Genomic DNA, 12,971 nt, shown 5'->3' with positions numbered 1-12,971 from the left:
GGACCAGTTCATTTTAAATTATTGGGTCTTCTCGGGCATAGGATTAGCAAGGCTAAAATGGTGAGTAATATATTTGAGGCTTGCAAAAGATTCAGGGATGGAAGGACAGAATTCTGATTGAATTGTGCTTTATACTTGGGCTTGCAGGAATTGTGGGAGGCACCTCAGTGAAGAAATGGACCAGTGTGTATAATCATGGAATCTCCTTGCTGACAATCACCACCTGCTCTCCTTGATAAGTGAGAGAGAGTAGTCAGGGGAGAAGGAAAAGAGGTCACCATGAAGCTAAAGCAGCGAGTCGTGCTGTTAGCAATTCTCCTTGTCATCTTTATCTTCACCAAAGTTTTCCTGATTGACAACTTAGATACATCAGCTGCCAACCGGGAGGACCAGAGGGCCTTTCACCGAATGATGGCTGGCTTGCGGGTAGAGCTGGTGTCCAAGCTGGACCACACCTTGCAGTCTCCCTGGGAGATTGCAGCCCAGTGGGTGGTTCCCCGGGAAGTGTACCCTGAAGAGACACCAGAGCTGGGGGCAATCATGCATGCCATGGCCACCAAGAAAATCATTAAAGCTGATGTAGGTTATAAAGGGACACAACTGAAAGCCTTACTGATACTTGAAGGAGGACAGAAAGTTGTCTTCAAACCTAAGCGGTAAGTCTTCATCTTGAAGTTATCTGTGCTGTTTAGTTGTAACTTGGGATTTATATGAGTGCTCATCTCCCTCTCTTGGTATTCTCTTCAGTAAAATGGGAAGGAGAGACTAGAAGATCTCTGAAGTCTCTTCTAGCTCTTAATGTTCCATGATTCTTTGAGTAAGGGAAATTTATAGGAATGTGTTTTGGTTAAATATTAGACTGCACATTTTACAGTTAGAGCTATCCTTGATTCTGAAATTTGTCAAGTATCTACTATGTGCCAGATGTTAGAGATACAAAATGAATTGGTTAGGAAATAAGCAACTTGTCACCATAAGTGTACAATTAAAGACTGGGCAACCACATGTCAGGGATGCTGTGGAGTAGGAGTTCCCCAGAGTTGGAGTAGGTTTTGGATGGGTGACTTAAGTCCTTTTTAGCACTAAAGCTGTGATTCTTTCACTTGAGCTTTGGTTTTGTTTTAATTAATAGGCTTTATTTTATTTTTTAAGCAATTTTAGGTTTACAGAAAAATCAAGGGGAGAGTACAGAAAGTTCCTATATATCCCCTCCCCTCTCTTCCCCAGTCTCTCCAATTATTAACATCTTCCATCAAATTAGTACATTTGTTACAGTTGATGAGCCAATATTAATTTATTAACTAAAGTCCATAATTTACATTAAGTTCACTCTTTGTGCTGTACATTCTGTGATAGTTTCAATAAACTTATAATAATTATTCACCATTACAGTATCATACAGAATAGCTTCCCTGTCCTCAGCGTCCCCTGTGTTCTATCTATTCATCCTTCCCTTCCTCCCCCTGAACCCCTGGCAACCCCTAATCTTTTTACTGTCTCCATGGTTTTGCCTTTTCCAGAATGCCATATAGTTGGAATCATACCTTTTGTAAGCTTTTCAGGTTGGCTTCTCTCTGTGTCTTAAGGTTCCTCCATGTCTTTTTGTGGCTTGATAGCTTTTTTTTTTCTTTTTCTTTTTTCCTAAATAATATTCCATTGTATAGCTGTACCACAGTTTGTTTATCCATTCACCTACTCAAGTTTTGGCAGTTATGAATAAAGCTGCTATAAACATTCACGTGCAGGATTTGTGTAGATGTAAGTTCTTAGTTCATTTGGGTAAATACCAAGGAGCACAATTGCTGGATCATATGGTAAGAGTATGTTTCATTTTGTAGGAAACTGCCAGTCTGTTTTTTAAAGCAGCTGTACCGTTTTACATTCCCATCAGCAGCGAATGAGAGTTCTTGTTATTCCACATCCTCAACAGCATTTGGTGTTGTCAGTGTTTTGGATTTTGGTCATTCTAATATGTGTGTAGTGATATCTCATTGTTGTTTCTTTTACCTGTTTTAAGCAGAGAACTGGGCCATTTTAGTTGCCTCAGTCCAAATTTGAACTAGAGAGGGCTAGATCATATGTTGTTAGACAGTGATCCCTTTGGACTTTTTTAAGGATCTACAGAGATAATTCGTGTGGCCATTCTATAGTATAATTAGTTTTTTTTAAAGTTTTCTGTTTGTATATGAATTTGAAATAGGTTAACATGATGGTGATTTATATTCTTTTGACAGGTATTAGTTACTAGTGGATTTTCTCAAAATTCGTAATGTCGAAAATTTTCTGTGTACTAAACATTTTTTTCATTCCTCAGTAGAGCTTTTGAGAAAATTGTAACACATAACTTTGGGTCTCTTGCTGGAGTGGGAGAAGAAATATGGGGTGAAGGGGTGCAAAAACCAACTGTGACCAGAGTAGTTGGCTTAGCTCCCTTCATGGCTCAAATATCAGTAGATAATAGGCAAGCAGAGAGCTAATATTATTGGAATTCCAGAAATGGAAGGGATCTGCATTTGCCTGGAACTGGGCAGTATGGTGTGTGGAAGATGTGGAAATTAGGAAAGTTTTAAAATGCAGTAGACTTTTGGAGAATAGAAAGTCTGATTGGCAGGTAATGAGAAAAAAGCATAGTTATGTGGGACTTGGATCTAATTTCTGTTGCATGCACACCATTTGCCAGGCATTACACTAAATACTTTTGTATCTGTTAATGCTTTTAACCTTTGTCACAACTGTGGGCAGTTACAGTTCTTATTTCCAGAGTAAGAAACTGAGACTTAGAAAGAATAACTTGAGAAAGAATAACTTGACAAGATCACCCTGCAGTAACTAATGGAGATGTCAGAGTGTGAGCTTGTGTTCTGCCACACACGTGTGATTCTCTTAAATTTGTTTGCTTTCCTGTAAGAGAGATGACATGGATCACCCATCATCAAAAATTTGCTACTTTCCTTTTGAAATATGATCTTTGACCTCTTGATTTGTAGCCTGAGAGATCGCATCATAAGCAGAGTGATGGAAAGAAGACAGACTAAAAACAGAAATTAAATTCATGTAAAAAGAGATGAGTTGCAGGCATTTTGTGTTTAAATAAAAGGATACCCTCTCCACACCCACTATTTGTACACTAAGAATTGAAGGTGAGATGGGACAGCAGGAAGTGTTAGAAGGCAGATATTACTGATGGTGTGCAACATTAGTATTAGTCCAGGTGCTTTGCAGATAGGACTGGGGTATTCAGACAAAGCATAACTGGAGGGAGGAAGAGGCCAGACTGGTGACTAGTGGACGTGGCAGCAGATAAATGCATAAGCTAACCTTAGTCACTGTTGCTTTATCTCATATCTCTTACTACCACTGAAGCCTTCCCATTACTTTCCTCTTCCAGACCATCCTGAAATCCACTTTCATTCTTCTCCCAAATACCCATATAATTACTGTGCTCCCCAACTTTAAAACGTCCAGGGATTCCCATTGCTCACCAGACAAAACCCAGCCTGCACAGCCTAGTGGCCAGCCCCTCACAGCCTGGTCCTCCTCTCTACACCCAGCTCTTTATTCTTGTCAGTGCAGCCCCTTCCTCCCCCATCACCTTCTGAAGAGCCCTTGTCTATGCCCAGCTCCAGAGATGCTCCTGCCCCACCTCCCGCAAGCTGTCGGGCACCTGCAGTAGGTGATAGCGCTCTAGTCACTGCACACACTGACCTGGGCTGATTACACCTGGCACTCTCCCGGGGTGGGGAAAGTGGGTGCACATTTAAGTGCTTGTAGAAATTGACTCCAGCCCCCAAACACCCAGCAAATTGCTATTCTGACCCTGCGGGCCTCTGAGGCTATTTTGTCCTAGTGTAAGTGCAAATTAATGTTCTTGGTCACATTCTGATGTCCTTCACCAGAAGGATAGAGTGATTTATTGGCAGTTACTGTATGAATTTTGCTGCTCTGTCAGTGACTTAAGATGGATTGCTTTGTTGAGAGGAGGATCTAAGACCTTTCTGCTAAGTCGAGACGTGCACCTTTCTTTAACAGCCACTTGTGGTTCAGCATTTCTGGAGCCTGGTTGTCCATGTCCTCCTGCCAGAGATGGAAGATTTGTATAGTACATGAAATATATAGGAATACAGTGATGCCTTTATTTGCACATTTTTCCTTACTACATTATTATAAAAGTGATTTTTCTCAGTATATTTGGTTGGCCAAAACGTTAATGGGGCTTTAAGTAAAAAAAGACATTTTTCACTTTCACGAAGATCTTTATTGAACAACGTGTTCACTAACTGAACGAACCTTTTGGCCAACCCAATAGCTGTATCCTTTCTGGAACTAAATTGCTTTTCACAGGCAAAAACTGCAGTTATGGTGGGAAAGGAACAAGACGGCAAGGGCCTGGGGGTGGGTAGAAGTCAGTGACTGATCTTAGGAAGTGCTGAAAGGGACCTTGGAGATCAACTAGTCCAACTATTCATTTTACAGCTGGGGAAAATGAAATCCAGGGTTCTGACTTTCCTTATTTCTCATAACCAAAGCATGAACTAAGGATTCAGACCTTCGGACTCCAATGCAGTTCTTTCATTTTGATTTTTCTTCCTTTCCCTTTTCCTTCCCTCCCTGTTTCTCCAGCCTACTCCCAAAGTTCCTGGATTTTTCTAGGGTTTTACATTTCACTCCAAGCAGCCTTTCTATGTACTGGAAAGTTCTTTAATGTTTCACTGAAAGGAGTGGACAGCACAGCACCACAAATCTTCCTGTGGCTCCTCTGGAGTCCTGAGAAATAAGGTATTCAAGGACTGTCGCCCAGCTTTATGGACAGCCTGCAGCTGTAGTGGAGAGAGAAGTGCTTGAATAGTGTCAGCTTTTGCTGCAGTCCTGTTTAAAAACTGAGACTTTTAATTTGGAGGTAACAGGTGTAATCCTTGGCAGCCTAAATGATGCTTTGACACTAGAAACAAAAAAATACGTTTGAGTATATTGACCATGCTAGGAAGAAACTGGTGTCCAACCAGGTGTTTTTGCGTGTCTGTCTTCTAACATAAATGTTTCATCACTTTGATTTGAAAATGTGTTTGGTGGACATGGTTTTACTTTGTACTCTGTGGTCATTTATGTTGAAGGTCACTGCCTTGTACAGTAACATTTCCAAATTCCCCATGGCCTTTTCAGCATTGGAGATCCAAGTGTCCTTAGTGGAGTGCCTCCTCTTCACGTCATTCTCAACTTATTTCTGTCTTGTAAAGCCTGATAGGTCTCCTTTTGATTGAGGAAATGCAAGTGAACAGTAGAGGTCATAGGTGAATTGTGTCTAGTTCTTCCCATTAACAGGGAAGGCAAATGTACCTTTGCCTCCTTGTTAACAAAAACAGAGGCATATCCGGACCATTTTTTTCCCCATGAAATTTAAACTTCTCTAATAAGCCTTGCCATAGCCATTCTGGTAAGCCTTGCCATATTTTCCTTTTACTTCAGCTTAGTCTAATAAACATTTCAGTAGACATTTATTAAGCATGAACTATAGGCTTAACACTGTGCTGAAGATACAAAGATGGTCCTCACCTTCCAGAAAAGTACCTTATAGTTTTACTTAAGCTACATTGAAAGTCTTTTAGAGGGGCAAAAATAACATCTGTGTTTTATTCATAGAATGATAGCAGAGGTAGATGTATAATTCTAGTTTTCTTCTCCACTTCATCTTCACCACATCAACCAGTGATCTATGCTGATCCATGACTGTTCTCAGGATTGAGAGAGAAGTTTTCTAGAGCAAAATCAGGCTTGCAAATTTCTATTCTGCCTCTTGTGCTGTCGCCTCTGGTACTGATGTAATTCATGTCTACATCTGTGCTTCCCATTCACTCTGCAGGTATAACCGAGACTATGTGGTAGAAGGGGAACCTTATGCTGGTTATGATAGACACAATGCAGAGGTAGCAGCCTTTCATTTGGACAGGTATGTGTAATCTCAGTGGGTTACATTCGTTTTGTTTCCTTTTAGAAATATCTTGGAGAGGACTTGTGGACGCCTTTCAAAGGAATGTAATAATGAAATCTAATAACTTTAACTTGTTACCTACTTTAGATAACTGATTAATTCCATTAAATTTGTATGAGTTCCTCATTATTTAGGTGGTACTAGGAATACCAAAGTAAATGTCTTAACTCCAGGCTTTTTTAGGTCATTTCATTCTGTTATGCCGTCTCTCATTAGCATGAGTGAAGATGTTCTTGGTAAATAAAATGGCAGGAAGAAAATCAGAGTTTGAATTCAAGTCCCTAAATTGAACTGGTCATTAATTGGGCCTGGCAGTCCTGATTTTTGTTTTGTTTTAAATAATACTCACTTATCCTCATATGCTAGAAACATATAGCATGACATATATGTGAATTTTATTGTCCTTCATACAAAATATGCACAGCTTCAATAACCAGGATAATTCTAAGAGGAAAATAGATGTGAATTCTAAATGTATAAGTTAACTAGGAAAATTAATACTTTTTTAGCAAGTTACTAGTCAGGATCCTTGTAACTGAATTGTCTAGTATCCCAGTTGCTCCTCTGATCAGCTCTTTAATCAGGGCATATTGGTAGACTTTAAAAGAAATTATTGACAATATTTTTTAAATGAATCTATAAGGAAACCAGAAGAAAATAAAGGTGAATTTTTGTCTTTTTTCTGGATTAGGAAGGATTTTCTAAGCATAAAAGCAATAATTTAAAAATCACAAAGAAAAACTCAATAGATTCAACTAAATTTAAAAAAATTAACTCATATGTCAAGGAACATCAAACAAAATTTAAAAGCAAACAAACTTAGGAGGAAAATACTTGAATCTAATATAATCTAAGCATTAATAGCCTTAATATATAAATGTTTAGAAAATCTTATACATTCTCTAAAACGCTAGTAGAAAATGGTCTAAGAACACGGTTGAATAGAAATTATTGATTGCTAATAAATATGACAGAGGGAGTTCATCTTCACCAGTAATAAAATAAAATCCAGGGAATTCCCTTGTGGTCCAGTGGTTAGGACTCTGCACTTTCACTGGTGTGGGCCAGGGTTCAATCCCTGGTCAGGGAACTAAGATCCCACAAGCTGTGCAGCGAGGCCAAAAAAAAAAAAATCCGGTTGAAACAATGGGATACTATTTTCTCCTACTGAAAATGGCAAAGATTAGAAAAAGGATAATACTTTATTGGCAGGAATACATTGACATTCGTATACTGCTTGTGTCATTGTTAATTGGTTCAGTCATTCTTTTAAGAACTCCTGTATTATGTATCAAAAACCTTAATGTTCATACCCTTTGAATGAGTAACTACCTTTTTATGCAAGCATCCCAGATATTTCTAGGAAGTACCCTAGAGAATCAGAAATTCAAAGATACATACACCAAGATCTTAGCTAGTAGCATTTTCAGTAGTGAAAATATGGAAGCAATCTAAACATCTAATGAAAGGGAAGAATTAAATAAATGTTTGTTCACAACCATGAATTTTCACTGCCTCTTCTAAGGCCTGGTGGGAAAGAGTTGGATAAATCCTACTCATCACTTAATTGCACATTAGAATCAGTCTTTCCAAGACCTCGTTTGTTTCCTTATTTTCTTCATCCCTAAACCCCTTCCTGTTTCTCTGTTGATGGACACCAGCAGTTCATGAAGATATTTTTCCCATATCCATACCAATATTTTATATTATCCAACATACTAATTTTAGTTAATCTAATATATGTAAAGTGGTATCTCATTGTTATTTTATATTCCCCCAATTATGGGTAGAGATTAGTACCTCCTTTTCACAGCACAACACCTGTTTGTTAGCTTAGAGTGAAGTGGTCTTTGTATGGAAATTACTTTTGATGTTAATTAAATATAATCATGTTTCTATTTATTTATTTATTTTTGTGGCCTCACCACACAGCATGCGGGATCCTAGTTCCCTGACCAGGGATCTGGCCTGTGCCCCTTGCAGTGGAAGCACCGAGTATTAACCACTGGACTGCCAGGGAAGTCCCTATAACGTTTCAATTTATCACCTGCGCTTTGGGGGTCTTGTATTTTAAAGCCCTTCCCTCCCTCAAAGCCTGAAAGATATTCTGTGGCCAGTCCCCCTACCCCTTTTGTTAACTGCCCCATCCAAGCTCAGGTGCCACTGGACACGGCTTCCCAGCACTAAGTGGCTGCTGTTCTTTGAAGGTCTAACAACAGTCAATGGGGAGAAAAAAATACTTCCCCACTTTCTTTCCCACCTTATACTTTTCTGCTCTGGGTTGCTATTTCTCCATTACATTAGGATTTAACCACCTCCTCTGGCTTCAGGAAGTTCTCTCATTTTTTATGTTATTTTGACATCTATTGATCTCCTTGCTTTTGTGGCTTTTCTAAAAATGAGTTTAGGACAGAGTCAGTCAGCAGCCCTGAACAATGGATTATTTATTGCACAGCCAATTTTTTTTTAACATCTTTATTGGAGTATAATTGCTTTACAATGGTGTGTTAGTTTCTGCTTTGTAACAAAGTGAATCAGTTGTACATATACATATGCCCCATGTGCACAGACATTTTTAAAGGCTTTTCTAATAACATGAGAAAAGGCTCATGATACAATGATGAGTGAAAAGCAGGAGACAGAAGTGCATATAGCATAATCTCAATTGTGTATATACACACAAGAGTGAGTATGTGTTTATATATACATGTGAAGGAAAAACTGGTCTTATGCCGAAATGGCAGTAGTTACTTCTCAGTTGTGGAATTATGGATGATTTTAATTTTCTCCCATAAATTTTCTGTGTGTTCCAAATCCTGCCCCTCCAACTTTTCTTCAGCAAGTGTGTATTTTTTAGCCAGAAAATTTCTTTTTAAAAAAAAATGATGGTGCTCAACGATAAGGTTGCACTTTTAGACCGTTAGAAGCATCTTCAAATGTATCTATATTTAAGTTGTCCTGTGAGTTTATCCTTTTAGATTAATCTGTGTAGTTTTCTGTCAATGTTTTATATAAAGATTTGAAGCCCTGTATGGGTTTAGGCCCAATTTTTTTTAATGCTTTGTTAAATTTTAAAATTTTATTATGAAAAATTTCTAACAGACGTAGAAAGAATAGTATAGTGAACCCATATACCCACTCCCTAGGTTTAACAATTGCTCACATTTTGCTAGATTTGTCTTACATAAATTATTTACATCTTGATATTAAATTCACAAATATATGTACCTCTAAAAAATACTTACCAGCAATCAGCAATACCTTTACACACCTAACACGATTAACCATGATTTTTAAGACTACTGTTCAGGGAATTCCCCGGCAGTCCTGTGGTTAGTGGTTAGGACTCTGCGCTCTCACTGCCAGGGGCCCGGTTCGATCCCTGGTTGGGGAACTAATATCCCGCAAGCTGCACAATGCAGCCAAAAAAAAAAAAAAAAAAAAAAAAGACTACTGTTTAAAATATATCCCCAAAGATTTTTCTCTTCTGTTCAACCTTCCAAACCAGGATTCTGGGTTTCCGCCGAGCCCCCTTGGTGGTTGGCAGATTTGTTAATCTGCGGACAGAGATCAAGCCTGTTGCCACGGAGCAGCTCTTGAGCACCTTCCTAACTGTAGGTAAGGAGGTTATAGAGGACGTTTAGGTAAGGGAATAGTTAATAAATTAAATGGGGCGTCATTGAGCAAGCTGGCTCATGACTTTTAGGAACTGAAGAACTCAAGGGACTACAAAAGCAAATCAGGCAACTTGTTCTCACAGTACTGGGGGAAATAGATCTAAAGGTGGATGGCAGGAAATTGAAAGTTTTCCCTAATGCACGCTTTGTGTGTCTCTGAAGTAGGAAGTGAGATCATTTATGACAGTGTAATTAGGGGATAACTTTATTTCCTTCTGCTTGATCTTAAACTAAATCTCAAACTCAAAATTTGGTCTGAATCAGTTACTGTCTGTGTATCATTGCCTTGGTGGTTTTTTTCATACTGCTGTACTTTCTTGGGAACTGTTTCCTATCTCCTGAGAATTGAGCAAACCTTAAGGCAACTCTATAAGAGGGTCAGAAATTCCCTTGTAGGGTTGCCCTTGGGCCTGGAAGATCACCACTGCCTCCTCCCACTCTGCAAAGGTTAGCCTATGTAACTCTTTGTGTGTGGAATTGACTGCCATCCCTCTGGCCTCTGTTCTCCGTTGTCACACTCTGAGGTAGGGGGTCTGGGCTGGAATTCTCACTCCTGTTCTCCTTGCAGACATAATGAGAATGGGAAGAATTCAGAGGTGCTGTGGTCTCTTGTCTGAGCCTCCTCAGGGTGCCATTTTCAATGACACAGTACTCTGCGTTGATATAACTGTTGAAATAGACATTGCAAGATGAACTTCAACTTGCTTTGCTAGAGTGAATGGATTTACATTTATAATGAGGTAAAACTGAATATTTAAAGCACTTTTGACAGATTCATCATTCAGAATTTAAACTTATCAGGCTAGGGCTCTGCTGTTCTTGCAAATAACCAAAAGCATACACTGTCACTGATTTGTTTCATATATTTTCTAATCACTTCTGCTTGTCCAATATTATGCTTAGGCAAACATGCATTCCTGATGGATGGGAAGAATAGGCCTGCTGTCTAGAGACTCAGAGAAGGTTAACTCTCCTATATTGTGCAAGGTGCAGGGGAAGGGAGAGGCCAGAAAAAGGTTTGTAAGGAGGTTGTTAACACTTGGGCTGAGTATTGAAGAATCCATAGACGCTACCCAGGCTGCAAAGAGGGAAGGGCATTGGGCACAATAACAGGAAGTATAATGGAAATGAGGGCACAAAGACCTGAAAGTACAAAGCACTGGTACATTTAGAGAAAAGCTTCTAGATACACTCTACAGCATAGGGCAGTGTCTTAGTTTGGCTGCTATAACAAGATATCATGGACTGTGTGGCTTAAACAATAGGGATTTATTTTTCACAGTTCTGGTTACTAGAAATCCAAGATCAGGGTGCCACCATGGTTGGGTTCTGGTGAAAGCCCTCTTTGTGATTCACAGGCATCAGTCTTCTTCCTGTATCCATCCTCACATTGCAGAGAAAGAAAGAAAGAGGAATCATCTCTATCATGTCTCTTATAAAGGCACTAATCCCATCATGAGGACTCCTCCCTAAAATCCCACCTCCAAATACCACCATATTGGGGCTTCACCATGTGAATTCTAGGGGGGGTCATGAACATTCAGTCCATAGCAGGCAGGTAGAGGGATTGGCTGGAGATGGGTTTTAAATGATGGACTGACCTTAGCACAATTTTTAAAATGTATTACTAGATAACTTGGTATAATGATAGCTAAATTTTGTATAGCCCTTGCAACTTGACAAAGCACTTTCACACAGTTACCTTATTTAATCCTCTTGACGAGAGTGCAATAAGTGGGGAAGATTTATCCACATTTCAGACCTGAGAAAGAGGTTTAAAAGAGTTAAATGATGTTCCCAAATTCACAAAGCTACTAATTGTTAGCCAGGATTCAAACCCAGATTTTGAGACTAAAATATTTGATCTGCGTATATTCTTCTATATTCATTCATTTATTTATTGAACAAAATTTTGTTTCACTCTGTGTGGCAGGCTCTGAACTAGGTGTTGAATATACAAAAATGAATGACACCTTCCTGCCTTCAAGGAGCTTTATCTAATGGGGGAGCCACACATATACAGAGGGCCTGTGGGAATGTGGAGGGGAAGAGGAGGGGGTCTAGAAGTTAGGGCTGGGGTGATAATTTCAACCAAGTCTTAAAGGGAGAATAGCAATCCTGCAGGAAGATACAGTGGGAAAGAACACCCTAGGTTTGGAAAAGGACTCTTAACCTTTTTTTGTGCAAGTGACTCCTTTGGCAGTCTGGAGAAGTTTCTGGATCCTTTCTCAAAATAATGTTTTTAAATACATAAATTAAAATACGTAGACTTATAAACAAAACTAATAATATTGAAGTATATATTTTTTAACCTAAAATTACAAAAAGCTAATTTGTGATAGAGTAACATGTGCTTCGTTATTTACACATTAAATAACAAGATTTAGAGTGATCTAGTAACTACCTTAATTTCGGACCATAAATATAAATGATACTTTGAAGTATCTGCAGCAATGCTAATATGATATGAAAAATTTATTGATTTCTTCTGTTGAGAAAGTCACAGGTAGCGCTAATACTATGGTTTGCTGCCTACCATCGTAACTGAAGGAAATGCTAAGTTTCAGGTAGAAGTTAGTGAAAATAAAAATGTAATTTTGTTTCCATCCAGTTCACAGGCTCCCTGAGTTAACCCTGTTCTAGGTGGAGGACAGAGCAGAGACAACAGCGACAAGAAATGAGAGAAGAGCATGGCAAGCTCAGGAGACTGTGTAGTTGAGCTGAAGTAAAGATTTTCTCCTTAGGCACTGGGAGGCCATGGAAAAGACTTTGAATGTGGAAAGATCAGATTTGAGTTTTAGAAAACTAATTGTAGCAGCATTGTGGAGGATGAATTGGGAAGGGCAAGCTGAGATGAGAGCCCTTGGGGGCTGTTGTAGTAAATGCACCTGCAGTGAGTCCAAACTAAAACCTGGACATCTAGGGGATACTCAAGAACTGGAATGGAAGGAATTTGGTGAACATTTGGGCTGAGTGAGACAATTGAGAGAGAGGAAGAAGTTAAAAATGACTCCTAAATTTCTGGATTGGATGACTAAGTGTATAATGAAGCTCTTAGCTATCTTAGGAATATATAGAAAGGAGCAGACTTAGGGAGATGGAGCAGAGGAAGATAATGAATTTAATTTTGGATATTTTGTTTCCTTGTGTAAAATAATAAGAAATAGATACATTGGTTTCTGTCCCCAGTTCCTGACACACAGCTCCTAAAACCCTTGTAAATTCCTAAGTGGTAGGAACACTAGGAGCATATCTTATTCTACTGAGGTGATTCTGAGTTGGTTCCTGGATGCCTCCTGGATGGAGGC

The 12,971-nt window shown here is 39.0% G+C and overlaps 1 protein-coding gene across 7 annotated transcripts in view; it reads left to right on the top strand.

The window, feature by feature from the left end:
- Nucleotides 1-12,971, top strand: part of FAM20B (FAM20B glycosaminoglycan xylosylkinase) — a 42,131-nt gene that overhangs the window by 12,830 nt on the left and 16,330 nt on the right. For all 7 annotated transcript variants that reach the window (XR_004526049.2, XR_002179864.3, XM_073803902.1 and 4 more), the window contains exons 2-4: nucleotides 148-656; nucleotides 5,858-5,944; nucleotides 9,495-9,604. Coding sequence is in view for 5 of the 7 variants with exons in the window: in XM_073803902.1 (XP_073660003.1) it covers nucleotides 280-656; nucleotides 5,858-5,944; nucleotides 9,495-9,604 (574 nt within the window). In the remaining 2 variants the exon portion in view is untranslated. The remainder of the gene's footprint in view (nucleotides 1-147; nucleotides 657-5,857; nucleotides 5,945-9,494; nucleotides 9,605-12,971) is intronic.

The sequence above is a fragment of the Tursiops truncatus genome, chromosome 1, assembly GCF_011762595.2.
Source record: "Tursiops truncatus isolate mTurTru1 chromosome 1, mTurTru1.mat.Y, whole genome shotgun sequence".
Lineage (NCBI taxonomy): Eukaryota > Metazoa > Chordata > Mammalia > Artiodactyla > Delphinidae > Tursiops > Tursiops truncatus.
Note: the sequence above shows the minus strand (reverse complement) of the source record. Positions and strands in the feature narration are given on the sequence as shown.